This window comes from Pelodiscus sinensis, chromosome 14 (assembly GCF_049634645.1).
Source record: "Pelodiscus sinensis isolate JC-2024 chromosome 14, ASM4963464v1, whole genome shotgun sequence".
Lineage (NCBI taxonomy): Eukaryota > Metazoa > Chordata > Testudines > Trionychidae > Pelodiscus > Pelodiscus sinensis.
The window spans coordinates 18839484-18859738 of record NC_134724.1 but is presented as its reverse complement, the minus strand read 5'-3'; the positions used below and the strand labels follow the sequence as shown (position 1 = coordinate 18859738).

The 20255-nt window shown below is 39.5% G+C and overlaps 1 protein-coding gene across 2 annotated transcripts in view; it reads left to right on the top strand.

Annotated features, from left to right (window-relative positions):
- EFL1 (elongation factor like GTPase 1) overlaps nt 1–20255 on the top strand; it is a 190388-nt gene that overhangs the window by 141142 nt on the left and 28991 nt on the right. For both annotated transcript variants that reach the window (XM_006139255.4, XM_075897120.1), the window contains exon 18: nt 10514–11523. In XM_006139255.4, the coding sequence (XP_006139317.2) occupies nt 10514–11523 (1010 nt within the window). The remainder of the gene's footprint in view (nt 1–10513; nt 11524–20255) is intronic.

Sequence of the window (20255 nt, the reverse complement as noted above, 5' to 3'; positions counted from 1 at the left end):
GCTTCCTGGAATCAGCCGCTGATCAGTTTCAGCAGCAGCTGACTTGGGGATGCCTGGGGTTCTTAAGTTGAATCTGTATGTAAGAACTGGCGTCCAGATTCAGCCTGTTGAAACTGATCAGCGGCTGATTCCAGGAAGCCCGGAGCAGAGCAACTCTGCCTCGGGCTTCCTGTAGTCAGCCGCTGGTCAGTTTCAGCAGCGGCTGAATCTGGATGCCAGTTCCGACTTACATACAGATTCAACTTAAGAACAAACCTGCAGTCCCTATCTTGTACGTAACCCAGGAACTGCCTGTATTGAGAAGGCTGTCAAAAGTGCTGTAAACATGCAAAAGTTGCCAAAAGTTTTAACTGGTCAAACCAATTTTTCTGCTTCCCATTGTCAGTATTTCATGGTCACATTTCTATCTCTCCTGTCGACAGATAGAGCAAAGCAATGTGTGTAGGCATCCTGCAGTGCAGTGTTGTGGGAAGGCAGAGCCGATCCCTGTACTTCTTGGTATTCCCTTGTAGTTTTGTGAGCTCTCCCTCCTAAGGAATGTCAAAGTAGCACAGCAGTCTCTCCAGCACTCCCCTGCAGTAGTAGAACAGAAGCATTCCAATGATTTGGCTTTTGTTTGTTCCCCAAACGGAGCAGCTCACTCAGCTATCAGATCCTTCACGGAGCTTTGAAAGGGGATGGGTATATGCCACAGGGCAGCAGAAATGACAAAACACTGAGTACAGCCATTAGAGTAGGCATTGTGGGATACTGGCAGAAGAAAGCTCTCTCGACTAACCAAACAGTGGAGTCCATACTGGCTCTTTATCGGCAATAAAGTGAGGGGAAAAGATTAAAGTCTCTCTTAGAGGTGGAAGTTTTTTGTTGCCAAAATGGTGGTTTTCCAGATAAAAGTTGAATTGCAGTGTAGATGCTTTCAAAGACAGATTTTGGTGACAAAATGTGACAGTATAGACAAAGCAGTTAGAGACTTATGTTTAGAATCTTGTAATTTTTTTTACTTTTATGCTAGTTTCATGCCTTGCATACCTTAATTGACTTTTTCCTGTGATAAGTTCTGTTATTCAAAGCTAGATTTACACGTTCAGTGGTGTGTAATATACATACACTGTGCAGCTCCCTTAAGAGCATAAATAACAGAGTAGATAATTACTTAGGCAAGTAAGTAAAGACATGCCAAAACCCTAGGATATATACTCTATATGGCTCTCTGCGTACCCAAGCCATGCTTCCACATCTGAGTTGGTGCTTATAGCAGCATAGAATCCAATTGTCTGAATCCTTTCCCACCTCGGGGAAAGATTCCAGAAACAAGGAAATGATGGAGTCTTGGCCTGTTGCAGTGAGACACTCAGGCAGCAAGGGCAGGAGAAGGCAGCAGGAAAAGACCTCCAGCACCTCCCCACAGCCTTTTCTCACTGCCTCCTCCTTCCAGAACCTTTCACTGCTGCCTGTAACTGCACACAACAGTGTGGATGCAGCCTGTTTTCCTCTGTGGCATGCAGCTACATGTACCCTATGTTAAGGCTGTTCCCCACTCTGGCATGACTAATGCAGAATTGGGGGCCCACAAGAGTACTCCAAAACCTTGCCAGTACAGGCCCTGGTACAAAAACTTCCCCCCAAAATCAAAATACCCAGATTTTGAGGAATCCGCTGCTACCACCCGAGTAATTGCCAGAAAAAATATTAGGGAAGAGATCACTTAGGAAATCTCCTCCCTAAGGTAAAACTCTCCTCCTACCCCAACCTCCGTTTTACTTGGATTTGGGAAAAACAGAGGGAATTCATAGTCAATGGACTCTGCCTTTGTAACTAGGCACTGAGTCTTAAGGACACAACAACCAACCAATACCGGTTAATTAGAAAAGAAAACAATCCTTTATTATCAAGACAGAACTACAGTTGCAAGCATATTAAAGTGGCTAGATGGGAAGAGCCTTCAATTGATACAGATACTCTGGAAAAACGCCTGGGCTAAAACTTAGTTACAAAGAAAAAAAACCCACAATTAACAGCTCAGACATTATTTCCAAATTCGCAAACAAGGAAAACAACAAATCCTGACGGACCATCTAGACTTTTCCCTACTTACACATTTTAAGAAGTCCATTCTTGGAGAGAGAAGTGTCTCCCATCTCCCTCAGTTTTGGAAGAAACTGCTCTGCCTCTCCAACACTGGAGAGAGAAAAAACCCTATATTCCAGTTTGAAATTCATTGTTATTGGCTGATAACCTGATACCTGGCTAGCTACAGGAGACCTTAGTTAACCTCTTAGTCACTGGATGCTGCTCATCACTCCTGATTATGACACCCTACATGCCACTGCCAGTATAGACAAGACCTAAGGTGTGTATTAGTAATGTTCTCAGCGCCCACATACGTACTCTTCCTTTTCTTTTAAACCAGCAGAACAGCCATCCTTAGGTGTAGATACTGAAATGAGGCTGTGTTACTTATGATGCTAATTGAGGGCCATGGGCCCATTTGGACATATATCAAAACCAATTTCCAGTTGGAATGGCCCATAGTTGTACAGTTAGGTGATATATACAGTTTTTTACTATTACTCTCTATTATACACCTTGGCTGTGTCTACACTGGGCCACTTATTGCGGAAAATCAGCCGCTTTTCCGGAATAAGCTGCGAGCTGTCTACACTGGCCCTTGAATTTCCGGAAAAGCAACAACGCTCTACTGTACAAAATCAGCCGCTATTCTGGAAAAGCTACGCTGCTTCCGCTCGGGCATAAGTCCTTATTCCGGAACACTGTTCCGGAAAAGGGCCAGTGTAGACAGCCCAGTAGTCTTTTCCGGAAAAGCGCGTCTACATTGGACATAGATGCTTTTCCGGAAAAAGGGCTAATCCGGAAAAGCAGCCTGCCAATGTAGACGCTCTTTTTCCGGAAATACTTATAACGAAAACTATTCTGTTTTAAGTATTTCCAGAAATACATGCCAGTGTAGACACAGCCCTTGAGTTGTAGGTTATATAAAGGTATGATGCAGTATGCATTTTTCACCACATCACCCAAAGGGGCCTTCAGTCAATGGTCCAGATTTCAATATTCTGAACAGCCAAAATAGCTATGAGTAGAGAAGTCCCAAGATTTTTTTTATATATAATGGAGAACATTTTTACTTCTCTTTAAACTTTACTGTCTAACTGAAAATGGGTTACGCTGTTTTCTTACTATATATTCTAGAAATATATGTTTGTCTGTCCATTGTTACTGCCGCTTTTTTTGGCAATTTGCGTTACCTTTTTCTGATAATTTTGTCAGAAGAGGTGTTTCTGAAATTTGGCCCGTCTACACTGTGCTAAATTTCGGAAAAACCTCCTCTTTTGAAAGAGCCCTTCTTCCTTGTGGAAAAGCAGACGTGTTCCTTGGACGCTGTAGAGTTTTTCCAGGATACTCCGTAGTCTAGACATAGCCTGAGAGTCATTTTATTCAAGAATTCCTCCTAAATGGTAAGAGGTAATATAACCCACACTCCTTCTGAGTGTAGTTTGCTGTCCCATCTAGTGGCACAGAGACCACTTACAGAGAGAGAGAGAAAATTAGTTTGCTATACTGCAGGGCATCTCAACTTTGGAAGCCCCGGGGTCTACAATGATACTCACAGCACATGCCGAGGGCCACAACTTAAGTGTGGTTGCATATCCATGCAAATATATATGCAAATAGCTTCTTTCACACTAAGGGCACAAATACAAAGATAAGGCAAGACTATACAACACAAGACTACACAGTCCCCATTTAAGTCAGTTCTGCTGATATTAATAAAATGCAATATTTACCTGATTTCCACCCATATGACAACACTTTTAATGAGAAATGACAATCCAGGAATTTAACTACTAAAACACATATCAACAGAAGACCATTATATTGACTCACCATTGTGGAGCATGTTCCCAATGGAGGCCATGTTCAAAGGGTTCCACCCATGGGCCGCATGTCGAGTAGCCCTGCTCTACAGCTTTAGCTGACAGCTGGTTGGCTTTTAGACCAAGCTGTAGAGGCTTATGTACTGAGCTCCAGAGGTTCCAGGTTCATTTCTGCTTGTCAGCATTACAATGTGACCACATTTGATATCAAGGTAGATAAAAGTCAACTTGAAAAAATTAAAAATATGATTTTAATTTGATTTTTTTTATTTAAATCCAATTTTTTTATTTTTTTTAAATCATCAGTAAAATAGTACGTTTCTCATTTAAAAGTAAGTTAGAATTAAATCTCATCACAAACACGTGACACCTAAACCTGTAGTCTCATAAAAATGAATTAATGGCTCCAGTCTATCTAGTTTAACTATTTGTTCTTGATTCTTGAAGGTTTCTGGGCTTCCAGTTTCTGTTTCTCAGCAGATTAAAAAGTAACACGTGCAAAGAAAGACACAAGCTGGATAGAATTGTTTTTGTTCTGTGCTTATGTAGTGGTGGACCTTGGCCAAGCATAGCAGAGGAGTTAGTTAAGACATTGTCTTGAAGATAAAGACAATATACGGGAAAGGATGGAGATAGCATAAAAAGGAATAGTGGGGTGGACTGGAAAGAAAAAGGGAAGACATTAGTCAGCACACACATTAGTATTCCCCCACACTTTTGCCACAGAAAAACTGCCGTGGTTTCTGGGCATAAGAGAGACCCTATCTGGGAATATTTGAAGAAATTTGTTTTCTGGGTAAAAAAGAAAAATATGTCAAGTGTAAGCTTTACAAGAGGGCACTGCAAGGCCTAGTTGCAAGACTGAAACATAAGGAAAATTGCTTATTGGGAGAAAATGATGTAGATGAAGATGTGGATATGGCTGAGTGGATCAACTGGTTAGTAACTTAACTAATTCACTTTGCAGTGCATCATTCTTCAAGGCTCTCTCTATGCCTTTTAGAGTAAGCGTGATTTGACAAGTAAATTCCCCAGTTGTTCCTATGTTGAATGTTTCTAGAAAAAGTTTAGCTTAGCTAATCCTTATGTCTTGTTTAATTAGTTGGTTAAGTTTGGAATCTGTCACTCAAGTATACAATACAGAAAACTGCAGTAAGAGAAATCTAGAGTTACCAGTTGCCACTGTGTGTCATTTTCTTACTTTATATTACATAATACATGCCCCTTATTTTGGAATGTCATGGCCACAGACCGTAACGGTGATGCCAGAAGTTTATTCCCTGTTTTACTTAAGCATAACTCAGCTTTTCCAAGAGAGCCCCCATTCTATACTTGTTTTCTCAAAAAACAGAAGTGGCAATGGGGCCGGGGAGGTTTGGGCCTCTTCGCTCCCTGCTGCTCCCAGGAGCAGGAGTGCATTGGTGCTATGCATCATCTTCCCTCCCCGCTGCTTCAGGTATGCTGGGAAGCATGCATGCTCTTTCCCTCCCTGTGGTGGTGGTACACACGCACTTGGGGCACTGCTCCTTCTCCTCCTCCCCTCCCCATGATGGAGGCAGGGCCTCAGTGGAGGGGCAATGCTGTAGGTGTGGCTGGGGCCTACCTCTCCCTAGAAACTCCTCAAGTCTTCTCAAACGTTCTCTGCGACAGGCGGCATGGCGGACACCTCTCCTTTTATAATCGTTAGAGAAGTGTTGGTAGGATAAGGATAATATTTCCAAAGATGATTTCCTATTTGCCAGAGTATTTAATTTGCAAAACAGATTTTTGCCAACCTCAATAATTAGTCTGAATAATTAAATTAAATAAAATAATTATTTAAATATATAATATTTTCAAAATATAAGCATTATAATATTTCTGTTTCCACCAAATTACAATATGCAGAAGAGAGAAAAAATTATCTTGGCTGTGTTCTGCTACAGTTTTGTGACGCCTACGTACCTATGCAGTTTTTGAAAATGGAGTTTAGGCTCCTAAATGATGTTGTCACTTCTAAAACCTCGTCCTGTATATTGATTGCAATAACTATGGATCTAAAAGGAAACTGGCTTATATCTGGGAAAAGAGAGTTAAAGATTTGGAGATGAAAGGAAGTTGTGAGTGACTGAGTCTCACAGAACAGAATCTGCTTCAAGGAGGCTATGATGTGACATTGTTAGTCAAACTTTTCAAATCTGGAAAACAAAATTTAGTTTTCTAATGATGTATTAAAAGACCAAGGGGGAAAGGGCACTAATTTTCAATGATGCTAAACTGTCATGGAAACCCAAGGGAGATCAGCATCTTTGAAAATCAAGCAGCTTTTATTTAAGTGCTTAAATATGTATTCATGAGCCTAATTGTAATAATTCACTTTTCAAAGTTTTAATCATTGCTTTCATTTTTTTTCCTATTTAGTTGAGTTTATAGAATAACATATCAGATCTTTCCAGGAGACTCACTATAGCAGTTAATGTTTAGCATTTTATTATCTCTATTTTATGGTGTTTTCATTTTGGTAGCACTTTTTAAGTAGCACAAACAGTAAAACATTAAGCTTCACATCATTCATACTAAGCTGGGGCATGGTTTGTTTGTTATCCATTGTGGAAGTCTCACAGGAAGTCTGTGGAAAAGATGGAAATAAAATCTAGATTTTTCTGGCTTTTATTCCTGTGCTTTAGATCAGTGTTTCTCAACCTTTTTTTATTAAGTACTCCCTTTAAAAAAAATTATAAGTACCCCCAGTACGTAGTTTTCAGAAACACAAATTTTTCTTCTACCATTGCAACACATTTGTTTAAATAACGTAATCATAGCCAGACAGGCGATAAAATTTTGAGGTGTAAAAAGTACAAAAAATAATAAAGCACTGTAACAAAACAAAAATTCAGTTTTCTTCAGATTTCAATTGTTGACGTACCCCCCCCCCCCACACACACATCTCTCAAGTACCGCTATTGGTTCTCATACCACTGGTTCAGAAACACTGCTTCAGATCATCTCGCCTCTTTTCTTGTAACCTAGTTGTTGATAAAAGTTCCTAAAAGAATGGTCTAGTGATTAAAACTCAGTGCCAGAAATTAGGAGGACTGGATTTTATCCCTGACTCTAACTCCGATTATGAGAGAGGCCTCAATGTCTGTTCCAAAGAGGTGCAAGTGCTGCAAAGTACTTAAAGACGTAAGCTATGGCTACCCTATAGAGCTTTAGTGGTGCGGCTGCATTTTTGTAAACTCTGTAGGATAGCCACTCCAACAAGAGAGTGCTCTTCCCTCAGCTTAATTACACCAACTCCTAGTGAGTGTCAATAGTTATGTCAGTGGGAGAAGCTCTCTTGCCAACGTACGTTGTATTGTTCAGGGGCCTGGCTAATTCACATAACTAAGAAAAAGTTAATCTCAAATCCTGAGCAAGGAAAGAAGGAATTTTGAACGGAATGGCTGGAAGTTGCTACAATTTGAGAGTCATGGGTGGCAGTTGCATTCCAGAGGAATGTAATCAAAGTCTAAACTGCTACTTTGTTATGCTGCAACTTTCTGGCTCTGAAGAAACACTCCACTGAGCACTGCAAGTTACAGTGCTATAAAGCACGGCTGTAAATGGGCTCCCAGCCCTGGGAGCTACTCTCTTGCTGGAGGTGGTTTGCATAGTGTACTGGGAGAGCTATCTCTCAGCTTTTCTGCCGTGCCACACTTTCATTTTAAAGTGTTGCTAATGACTATGCTTCAATTTTAGAAGTCTAGACAAAGCCAGAAACTTTGGGGGAAAATAATTAGACATGTGTATGCTTGCTGGGAAAGGAGCACATGAGATGCTGAAAGAGAGAATCATAGAGGGCCACAGTGAGAATAGGAAGACAAATGGGGATCCATGGTAGAGAAGCTGAGAGAAGATAGGTGAGGAAGACTAGGAACCCCCTGCTCTTCCGGTGCACTTCATCTCTCTGCAACTTGCTTTTCATTAAACCTAAATCAGTAAGTCTTGGCTCATGCTCTTGCTACCCTTTTAATGAACCTATATAAACTTCCTAGGTGTTTCTGGGTGATGTTTAGCTCTGTGCTCTGGATCCATAAAAAGGGAATGTAAAAAATGTGCTCTATCTTGTGATATCATTTGCCTCATACTACCACATACAATGTTTTGTAGGCTTAGAATCCTTTCAGGTGACTTAATTAAAAGCATTGTCTCATTGTAGTAAACAAACATTATAATGGAAGGCCTTACTTAGACTACAGCTAAAAATACTGAATTTAGTTTTGGTTACCTCAGTGAGATTATACTTCCTTTCAGGTTTCACTGAAGCAACCATTCTGGCATTTTCTATTCATGCTCAGATGCAAAGCAAACTCTAACACAATCCTTGTCAGACTATTTTTTTCCAAGACCTCCTCACCCTGTGGGGTTCTGACTTTTTGGTAGAGACCAGTTGTTTTTGAAAGAATCTGTTTCAAAACAAGTTCCAGTGTGAGGAATTGCTCCTGCCTAGAGCAGGGGGCTGGACTTGATGACCTTCTGAGGTCTCTTCCAGCTCTCTGATTCTATGAATTGCACCCTATATGAAGATTCAGTGCAAGACCTAATTACAAAAAGTTAAACATGCCACGATTGCTGGTCAAAGGGAAAGAGAACCAATATGCATTAAGGATGAATTTGTCTGTCCTCAAGGCCTGACTATGTTTATTTTGAATAAGGTGTATCAGAGTCCCAGATTTATGTAATCCACACAAAGTAAAATGGAGGAGTCAGCCATTACTCAAGGTGGTCAAAATTGAGAATGTAACTATGATTCTTCCCTGTAGATATATCTTTGCAATCTGACATGACTATTGGGTCTGATCAGTAGGTTGACTGGATACAGAGGGTTGGTTCATCTGGGACTTCAATGCTAATACATGTTTTCTTTCTAATCACTGAACTAGAATCAAGGCTTAGAAAAGTTTTTACTGGTCCTGAAATCATTAGTACTAGTCCCGGCCAAAGTGCATTTATGCCCTGGGATATCATAACCCATTGGGCCTTTAAATCATGCATAACATCTAATACATTGTTTTCTTGTTATCCCGTTGAATATTAAGTACATAATATTTCTTAATCGTTTCATAAACTTTTGTTAATTTAATTGTAATTTCTTGTCTGAGAAAATTATGGGTGGTAGTTTGAGTCTCTTGACACTTCTGACATTACAAGCATTTTTTGTTTGTGCCTTCAAAAAGTGCTACAAACATCCAAGATTGAAAAGAGGTGAAAGTCTTTCTGCAGAATACTCACTTGAATGGACATTTCTTTTCAGATTTAGCTTTCATTATTTCATTTTCTTCATTATTATAGTGATGAACAATATATTGGCACTTCAGTAATCATGCTTATAAATGCTTTATGGGATACTATGATGTTGCTGAAATTCCTTTAACTCAGACTAGTTGTGTCTTGCTGTGCCTTGCTCTGTTTGTGTTTTGCTTACAAAACAGGTTTTTTATATGTATGTAGCACCTCTCATCAATTCGTAAGAAGTCCTTTTCAGAACATACCTTCAAACTCTTACCCTAAAATAATTATTTGTAAAGTATAAAGATTTCTGAGATGCTAACTAGCAGAGAAGAACAGTAACAGCATAATGGGCAGATGGAAGCTCAGCTGCTGGTTCAGATTTTTTTTCTTTCTTTTGATATCTGTTTGAAAAGGTCAATCAATGCTTTCAATAGATTTTAATTATGAAGTATCAACACCCTGACCCACTATATTCCTACCATTGCTACTCTCCTTTTCTATAGCTTCTTGTAGGCAATGATCAGAAACTTGCCTTTTTCATTTAGTCAGGTAAAGGGGTTCACCAACAGCTTAGTGGTTTTTTATTGTATTTTGAGTCTTAGAATCCTCTTGAATAACTTTTCACTCTGGACTGTTATTTTATGACATGTAGTAATGTGTCATTGTCATTCCAGTGTAAAGGTTTAGTATTTTTCTGTAGTTTATCAATTTTATTTTAATTATTTCACATTGTTACATTTTGTGCTATTGTCTGACAAGCTTGTGTACTGTCATCTTCTACAAGAAGGCCTCTTGAAATCATTGAATTTGCTTTCAAATGTTTTCCATTTAGAGCTACTGTACAATGTAATGTTTGTCACTTGAGATGCATTAATTAAGGGATTTTTGGATAACCAAACAAATAATAGAAGAGATTACTGACTTTGACTGTCAGAGTAGTGCTTTATGCAATATGTTTTGGACTAGATTGGTCAGATCTATGGGTGTTAAAGAGGGATGTGTGGCTAAGAAGCCTTCCATTTCCTAATCTATGTCGTTGCATGCAAGCAATGGTAATCACTTCCCACAATGGCATGGGGACATGGCCTTATGCCCTGCCATAAGAACTAATTAAGCTTGCTCAATACAGTTCTCTTTCAAAAGGTATCATAGCGGCCATGCTTTCTTTTTGAAGTACAATGCCTTTGGACACTCCCATTGAGGATGTACTTTTTCACTAACTTGACTGTAGCCAGAAGCTAAAATGCCACAGTCTGCCCCATCCCACCCACCCCCTTTTTTTGTAATTAGGTTTATTAATGAATATTTGTTTCATGATATAGGCATTATTTTAAGTTTATAAACTAATATTTTTACAATTTTTGTAGGTTTGCAAAGATACAAATTAGTGTATCAGAACCAATTATCCCATTCAGGGAGACAATAACAAGACCTCCAAAAGTTGACATGGTGAATGAGGAAATAGGAAAACAGCAGAAAGTTGCAGTCATACACCAGGCTAAAGAGGATCAGAATAAAGTCCCTGAAGGAGTTCAGGTTGATTCTGATGGCCTCATAACAATGTCTACACCAAATAAAAGTGCCACGCTCAGTGTAAGAGCCATGCCACTTCCAGAAGAGGTAACTCAGCTTCTTGAAGAAAACAGTGACTTAATTCGTACTATGGAGCAATTCAACTCATCTTTGAATGAGGATAAAAAAATGCATGAAATTAATCAAAAGATCCTTGGCAAGTTCCAGGAGTTTAAACAAAAATTAGAACAAAATCTGCAAGGAAGAAAGTGGAGAAATGCTGTTGATCAGATCTGGTCATTTGGCCCACGAAAATGTGGGCCTAATATTTTGTTAAATAAATTTGAAGGCCACAAAAAATCTGTGTGGCAGTGCCTTGATAAGACTACTAAAGAAGTGAGTAAATATCGAGATTTTGACAACAGCATAATAAGTGGGTTTCAGTTGGCTACACTTTCAGGTCCTATGTGTGAAGAACCTCTCATGGGTGTCTGTTTTATAATGGAAAAATGGGACATGAGTAAAGTGGAAGAGTACATGTCTGCTCATAGGCAGGATTCAGAGGAACTGGATGCTACAGAACAGACAAAAAATGAAGACAAAGTCACATCTCTAACCAGTAATACCACTGAATCATCCAGTGAAAATAAGGAACTCCAGGGTACAAGTCAAGGAAGCCCAAATTCATCTGCGAAATCAAGTAAACGCAAAGGAGAAATTGTGATTGCAGATTGTTATGGCCCTTTCTCTGGACAACTGATTGCCACCATGAAGGAAGCTTGTCGTTACGCCTTACAAGTGAAACCACAGAGACTTATGGCAGCTATGTATACATGTGAAATTATGGCCACAGCAGATGTTCTAGGTAAGAAAATATACAAATCTGTATAAATAATTTCATTGCTAAATGTTAAATCACATATTTTAATGCATTAGGCTTTGTCAGAAAGCCTAACATTTTACCAGAAGTATTTTATAATTGTCCAATTGATGATTACTGTGAATCTATGGTTCTCTAATAATGATATCATACTGAAAAATAACAAAAGATCTTTCTTCATTTGATTCAAATAGAAATAAGACTACATGCTTCGGGAGACATCAAGTAAAAGCATTAATTGTCTGACAAGAATTAAATTGTAGTTTAAATAGGGACACAAATATTAAAATACTATTCCACAGTTTAAATAATATGCTTTTGTGGTATCCAAGAGGCATTGAGCACTATAAATGTAAAGACAAAATCTTGCTCCAAAAGATTTGAAAGGAAATCTATTCTCTTTGTTAAACCAGGAGCAAAGTCTTGGTTGTAGGTCCCAGGTCCTCATTGATTTAAGAATTAAAGTCAGTGGTGTATTCAGATAGGATAGCAGGAAAAGTAAGGGAAAAAAGAAATCTTAAGCCTTTCTTAGTATCCAGTTAGTAGCTCTTTCTGTTTTTTTAAAATATTCTCTTTTCTCTAGGGTTGTCCTTACCCATATACAGAGTATGCAGCTGCGTAGGGCACCTGAAATTTTGGGGCATTACTAGATCTTAATGTCTTCCCACCCGTCTCTTCCTATTTCTGGTCTGTGGCTCTGCTTCCTCTGGAGAGGATCTAGCTAACTTAAAGTTGGAAGGGGGAAAAAAACCCTGCCAGACCTATTAGCAGAACACACAACCTGTGAAACAGCTATTCAAGTGGTAATGAAACCTTTTAACAGGCATTTGCCAACCACAGGTATATGCTGTCAGTTTCTGAATTTACTGTGTAAGTCTACAGTTTTAGTTTAAAATTTCCTTTAAAACTATTTCATTAGTGTGTTGCTGAATATTATAAAATCACATCTCTAAAAAAATCATTATTTTCTTCCCTTCCTGGCCCCAGGCTGCCATTGGGCATAAGTGCACTAGTTTAATCGTGCTGCATAGGGCCCCATAAATCCTAAGGACATATCTGCTTTTCTCCCATTAGCATATAAGTTACTCATTTTGCAAAACCACTGATTGCTAAACCTGTGTACTTTACATTACCGTAGTACTTATACTTACTTAAACCCATTTTATGACCTACTTTCATCACCATTTGTTACTTTTGATTGTGACCCAGATATTTCCATGTTAGTTGCAGCAACTTACTGGACCAAATTCATTGCATCAGTACATTGAGTCTATATTTAATCTAACTTTCCATTGCCCCAAAGCCACAAATATATTTATTTTGACTTAGTACAAACTACTGCTCACAACTGAAGCCATAATGTATCCCACACACAGTACTTGAAAATAGAGCTACGGTTATAAACAGATATAGGTTGGTAGCGGTTAGGCAGAACAAAAAATTCATTTCAGGAGCAAAACATGAGATTGAATAGTTACTGAAGAGAGATGCTTTGGATTTAGGTAGTGCTTTGTAGACGTTTCATATGTCTATTTGGTGAGAGAGGCACTCGGAAATATAGAAGCCTGGAATCGCTCTCGTGCACAACAAACTAAACATAAAAGTGTTTCTGTCCATAAAAAGTGTATTATTTTCATATATAATAAAGTAGAACTTAATCTGTTCAGTGCATTCAAGACCTTATATCAAAGCAAGAGATACTTATGAACAGGGCTTGACAGTTGCGGCGAAAACCACTCACCAGCTCCGCACTGCACATGCATGAGACCCGCACTGCACATGCGCGAACCGCCAGTGAACGGGGTGAACGGCTGAAATCTACTCGCCTGTGGTGAGTAGGTAAGCGGATTTGTCGAGCCCTGCTTATGAACATAAATGAGCAACTTCAGCATCCATCTGTCTCTGCTGCAGTACCCATGAACAGCAGAGCTGGTATAGTCCTGTTTGAATGTTGAGGCACACCCACCTGCCCAGCAGTGCGCCCTGCTCTGTGCAAGCTCTTTGTGCAGCAGACAGCAGCATGTGCTGTTACTGGGGAATCTGTGACTGCTGGTGATACAGATCTTCCTGTTATTCACCCCACTGGTAGGTATGTAAGCGACTAATCAACTAGTCAACTGTTCAATAAGCAAAAGCTATCAGACGACACACTAGTCAGCTAGTCGCTTCCCCTCCTTGCTTCCTCTATCAGAAAGAGCCCGCTGGGAATCTTGTACATTTCAAAGCAGAAGCACCGCATGGAGTCTGGAACCAGCAGGGGACTGTCTGAGGCTGGGGCAGAATACCACGCGGCACTTCCTCCATAGAAATGTAGCAACAGTCAGGCAGGCTCTTCCTACATTTCAAAGCAGAAGCTTCCTTATCGACTCATTGAATAGTCGGTGGAAATAGCATTGACTATTCGATTAGTTGATTAATCTAATTTTAACATCCCTACCCACTGCATCCTCCACTTCCTCCCTGACAATTTGCTCCAGTGTATCTCCTCAGTGACCATTTTATCTACTTGATTTGATTTTATCTACTTGAGTTGAGTGCTAGATTATGGAAATTGGGCAAAATGGTCTGAAGTGGCTAATAATGCTATTAAGATGAGAAAGTTGAAGAACAGAAGGGTGAGCTTTAAAAATGAGATGAAAATACTCCTGATGTGTTATATAAGAGCATTTTTTCAGTGCAGCCGTGGAAATTATTTCAGACTTTTCCTACATCCAGCAAATGCATGTTTTGGAAGTACAGTATTACCCATTATTGCTTCAGCAATATATATTACCTTTTAAAGCTTCCTGTTTCCCTGTCTGCATACAATTAAGTAAATACACCAATTCTGAAATTATAAATTCAGTATAATTTACTGCTGATTAAAGCTATGTTTTCACTGCCAAAAATGATGGGATTTTTACAGTGAGATAACTAATATACATTAGCTAGTTCACTCTAAAATCCTAGTTCAGACAACAAACAGCCAGTTTTTACTACAGTGAAGTTAGGCAAGGTCAAACCTGGGTGGGGAGTTTGCGTTGACCTTGCTGAGTCATTCTGCGGTTAAATCTGCTTGCACTATGTTTCTGTTCACATTTTCCACCTGTTAGCTATTTTGCTGTAAAAGCCCATCATTTTTTACAGAAAAATCATAATAAAAACAAAGAGGGGGAGGGCAGACATATGTTGTAAGCTTGCATACATCTAATTGAAGGGACTTCATTGTAAATTGGATGCCTGAATCCCATAAACACCTTCAAACTTTTCTGAAAGCACCTGCTCATTTCCAGTAGATTGTATTAAAATATCTGATTTCTCTAAGTCATTCACTATAAAACTCCTTCTGTCTCCCACCCCTCCTTCTGTTTTCTTTAACAGTTCTCTCTCTGAAAAACTCCAGATACATCATGAGCCTTCTAAATATCATATGCTCAGTGTTTATGTAACTGGTTCTTTCTGTTGATATTGCTGCCTTTTGGCTGTACAGCGTCTCTCCTCATTCATTACTAATGGGCTAATGCTTCCCACCTGTGGAGAATTTGGAGGCAGTCTCTTGTTTTTGCTGGCCTTTCTGCATAGGCCACCAGAATTTCTGCCTCCAGCAGTGAAACAAGCTTGTGGCTCAGTTTCTCTCTACTATGTTAGTGTAAAATCTATTTTTATTCATTTTTATGCAGTTGCAACTTAAAGTATCTCTACACAGCAAGCTTATTTCAAAATAGAGCATCCACACTGCAGGGAAACCTCAAAATTAGTCCAAGATAGGCTCCCCTAATGTGGATGCTCTATCTCGATTTAGAGCACCAGGAGGCACTGAGGAGGAATAATTTTAGAATGGCCCTGGTGAGGAGCTATTTTGACATAGCAGTACTGGAGCATCCACACGCACCATCTTCCAAAAGAGCTTTTTCAGAAGAGGCGTTATTCCTCATGGAATGAGGTTTACCAACATCGGAAAACGCCCTCCGTTATTTCGATTTTCTTTTGAAATAATGCAGTTGCTGTGTGGATGCTAGTATTGTTTTTCCGGAATAACGGCCATGATATTAACCACCTGGATCTGCTGTTACAGCACCTCCTTGCTGGATTCCTCTGCCCCACTCATCACATGATCCGTCTCCTGTCATCCATTTCCAGACAAACAGAGGCTAATTCCTACCCATCTTGGCTAATAGCCATTGATGGACCTAACCTCCATGAGTTTATTTAGCTCTTTTGAAGCCTGTTAAAGTCCCTAGTCTTCACAACGTCCTCTGGCAAGGAGTTCCACAGGTTGACCGTGTGTTGTATGAAGAAAAACTTTTTTCTTTGTTTTAAAACTGCTATCTATTCATTTCATTTGGTGACCCCTAGCTCTTCTATTATGGGAACAAGTAAACAACTTTTCCTTATTCACTTTTTCCACACCAGTCATGATTTTATAGACCTCTATCATATCCACCTTTAATCTCTTTTCTAACCTGAAAAGTTCACGTCTTTTTAATTTCTCTTCCTATGGCACCTGTTCCAGACCCCTGATCATTTTTGTTGCCCTTCTCTGAAACTTTTCCAATGCCAATATATCTTTTTTGAGATGAGGCGACCACATCTGTATGCAAAAGACCCCATAGACCATAAGAATGTTTGCACACTACACAGCTATAGCTTTTTAGACCAAAGGTTTTTTATATTTAATTAGGAAAGCCTACTTTGTGGCAAACAAGTTGTTCATCTTCTAGGAGTATAGACTTTACTTGTAGCGAAATGTCTCGGGTCAAATCCTTGTGTGATTTGTGACAAGCAGTGCATTCTAACCTGATGGCAAGAAGACAGTCATGCTACACCCAGAAGTAGCCATTGCTCATCCTAAGTAGCTGTCTTGCTCATGCAAACCTACAGAGGAGGAGCTATTGTAGCTGAGATTGCAGAGAGCCATCTGTCCTGAGTACTTGCAGAGGAAACCACCTCCTGCCTTCTGTTGAAGTAGGCTTATGACTGAGGTATGAGTGTTTACAGCAATTTGTTGGTTGGTAGCTACACCAAAGGTATCTAAGAAGGGACTCTGACCCTGGCAGAGGGAAGAATCTGGAGCAGAAGCTTCCAGGGAAACTTAGATAAATTTTCCTCCAATCCAAGAAAATCTTCGACACGGCAGAGACAAAAAGAGTATGTGTGTATGAGTCCTCATAGACTCTTCTTTTTGATCCACCATTCACACCCAGAGTATTAAGTTGCTTCTGTAGTCAGAACAAGGCATAGTCTACATCTTATGCACCTGTATTCATGCATGGACAGCAAATGGAAAGCTGATAGAAAGGGTCCATAGATACTTGTTCTTCAGAATCAAGAAAAGCTTTTGATCCCAATGCAGAGATGCTAACCCAGAGGTCAAAACAGACATGGCTTTGGGCATAATTGCCATAATGACAAGTATTTGCAAAGATCCAAAATTTCAGTGTGTCCCTTGTTTCCTGAGGTGCCATCAATCTCGAGTCCTAAGATTGCTGGTGCCATGCATGAACTTCCCAAAATTCAGCTGCTGACATTTCTTCTTTAGACATGGGACTATGCACATTATGCATCTGAATGTTCCTTTGTGGGCAGGTGGGTACAAACATGCTGACAGCCAGCTCAACTTTAATTCTAGACCTTTTCATACTGTATAAGCTATGGAAGCATTGAAAAAACAATTTCAAAAATCCCATATGTACATATCCTCTTAGTTCATTTTTATGCCTCTCTGGGTGTCTAAAGAAACAAACAATGGCACGAACATGTCTATATGGGATAAGATCAGCGGTCCACTTCTGATGGTGATCAGTACCAGCTGTATCTGTTGAATGTGCAATAATCTAAGTAGTGGGTACTTGCAGAGGGAAACCTCCTCTTACCTCTTGTTGAGCTTGGCTTCTGACTGAGGTGTGAGTGTTTACTACATCTGTTCTGAAACCAGAACAGATAATCAGAGGGCAAACATTCTTCATGGCAATGGATATATTTTCCTGGATCAATAAGAATCTGATACTAAGACAGTTCATGTGAAAGATACAGGAAAGAGGAAAAGGAAGATTTGAGGTGGTCGTCCTAGTCCTCCACTGACCCAGAAGGCACTTTGGACTTGGACCAAGGATCCCACATTCCTGCAAAACATTGGACCTCTTGCAGGAATCATCAGACCTCTTGAACTCCTTCATTCAGGCTATGTCCACACTGCACTTTTATTTCAGAATAAGCTATTCCAGAATAGTTATTCTGAAATAGCTTATTACAAAATAGCACGTCTACCCTGCAGGGAAGCCTCAGAATTAGTCTGAGGCAGGCTTCCCTAATGTAGACATGCTATTTTGATTTAGAGCCCCAGGAGGCATTGGGGAGGAATAAGTTAGGATGGTCCTGGTGAGAGGCTATTTTGAAATAGTGGAAGTGGGGCATCTATACAGCCCCTATTTCGAAGTTATTTCGGAATAGGCATTATTCTTCATAGAACGAGGTTTTCAGAAGGAGGAATAAGCCTCCCGTTATTTCAAAATTATTTTGAAATAATGCTTCTGTTGTTTAGACACTCGCATTATTATTTCCGAATAACGGCCATTTTACTGAAATAACTTTGCTGTATAGACACACTCAGTCTGGGAACACCTACAGCTAACTGTGTGGGAATCAGAACTGTAGTTCATTACAAATTATTAGACTATTTTAGATACAGTTTGGTATCTAAAACTCAGCCAAGATATTTTTCATTGATATGGTCAAATTTATGTTTTTGGTGTAAGGAGAAACAGAGTTCTTTGAAAGTCTCAGAGGACTAGCTGTGTTAATTTGTAACTTTAAAAATGAGTGGTCCTGTGGCACCTTAGAAACAAAGTATATACAGAGAGATAGTAATAGAGATGTAGCCGAGAGTGAGTGAGTGTAAAAGTATCACTTGTGTGGGCAAAACCCACTTCTTCAGATGAGCTTGAGTGAAGTAAAAATGTTCTTTGGGGCATGGTTTGCCTCTTTCTTTGTTCAGAGTCTAGCACAGTTGTGCTATGACCTCTGGATGCTGTTGAGATGCAGATGATATAATCCAAAGTTGTCAGCTACACTAACGTTTCCCCAGGCAGTCTGGTTGGATCCCACAGAGAAGCACCTTAGAAACATGGATATTAGCCATACCAACATTTTGTGGACAAGTACATTGGATCCTCATTTGGAGTAGCAGCTGCCAAGTTTTTCACAATGACAAATTAGACAAGCCTCTGGCTGTCCTTTCTAGTCACCATTATCTCCAAAAGGCAAATTCTGCAGTTTACTGCCATAGCTATGCTGCTTTTCTCATGAGGAAATGGTTATCCATATAGCTTCAGTTCAAGGTAAGCTCCTCTTTCTCAATTCCTGGGAAAAACTTCTCTATCATTTTGTTCTGACCTGTGCAAAGTTGTGGCATAAATGGGTGTTTCTAGAATTCAAAAGAGACATCTCAAGCATATGGATTACATATGCCAGTTGTACCCTGGTCATCTCATTGTATGCAAATTGCCCATGCCTTTGGGCCTCAAGGTTGCTGCAGGCAATATCTAAAAGTCCTGCAGCAGTTGGTGTGCTGTGCATCTGGAATAATATTCACAGAAGTCCACAGGGAGAGAGGCGGGGGGAGGAAGTGTGTGAGCCTCGGCTGAGAAAGATTTGCAAAGTATGTTTCCATTCCTCTCTAGAGGCATCCTTTGGCAGGATGCTTCTATTGGGTTGGTTCCCAGATAACTCTTTAGTTTATAAAGCACTTGCTTTGTATGGGGTGAACTTCCATTCCTGTCTGTTTTCTGCTGTAAGAATTAAACTCTGCTTATCCTTCCCCTCCTTTCTTCTGTGATTCACTTTACACTATTACCAGTTAGTAATGAATGAGGAGAGCCAATGTGCAACAGAATGAGAATCTTACCTGTTAATTTTCTTTTTTAGTACCTTTTCTCCAAATTCAATGACCAGAATATAAAAGCTAATTTAATGCATTATATCAAATTGTCTTTATGCTAATTGGCTGCTGAAAAACAGCTATGGAAAAACTCTTCCTGTGGCCTGTGCTGAAGGGCAGAGCTTAGCCTCAGAGCCTCCACCAACAATATTGAACCAATTCTGTCCCCCACTTGTTCCATAGATGGGCGATGGGACTTTAGCCCATTAGTAATGAATTCTGAGAGAAGCTGCTAACGCAAGAAAATGATCAGGTAAGATATTTCTCGTTTAGGCTGTTGATCCTTCTCTTTTTTTTTTTCTTCTGGCAAATTTCTGTCTTGAATTTTGCTGACCTGAGAGAAATTATTTTACCATAACACTGTTCTACTGGTAACATAAACATTGGTACTGTTCTTTACAGCTCTAACTTGTTTATAAATATAGCATGCAATTCTGTTCACCTCATAGAGCGTGAATAGTCAGTTTCATGTTAATTCCTTATTTACTGTACATATAGCTATTAAGAGATACATTATAACTTTTATGGCATCTTTATTTTTAAAGAGTTGAACTTCATTAAGTGCAGATGTATAAGTAAATTATACCTTATTCATACTTTTTGATGTATTGCAGTATCACAATATTGCTCTATTGCATGAATTCAGAATACATTTCCTTTTTCAGATATTTAGACATTAAAAAAGTGTTTCCTGCATACATAAAGGCACATGTGCATACACAACCAGAGAAAAAGATAGCTTAGCACAGGTTAGAAACCAACCTGCCGGTAGGCATGGAGCTGTGATTGGACCCTCTATTGC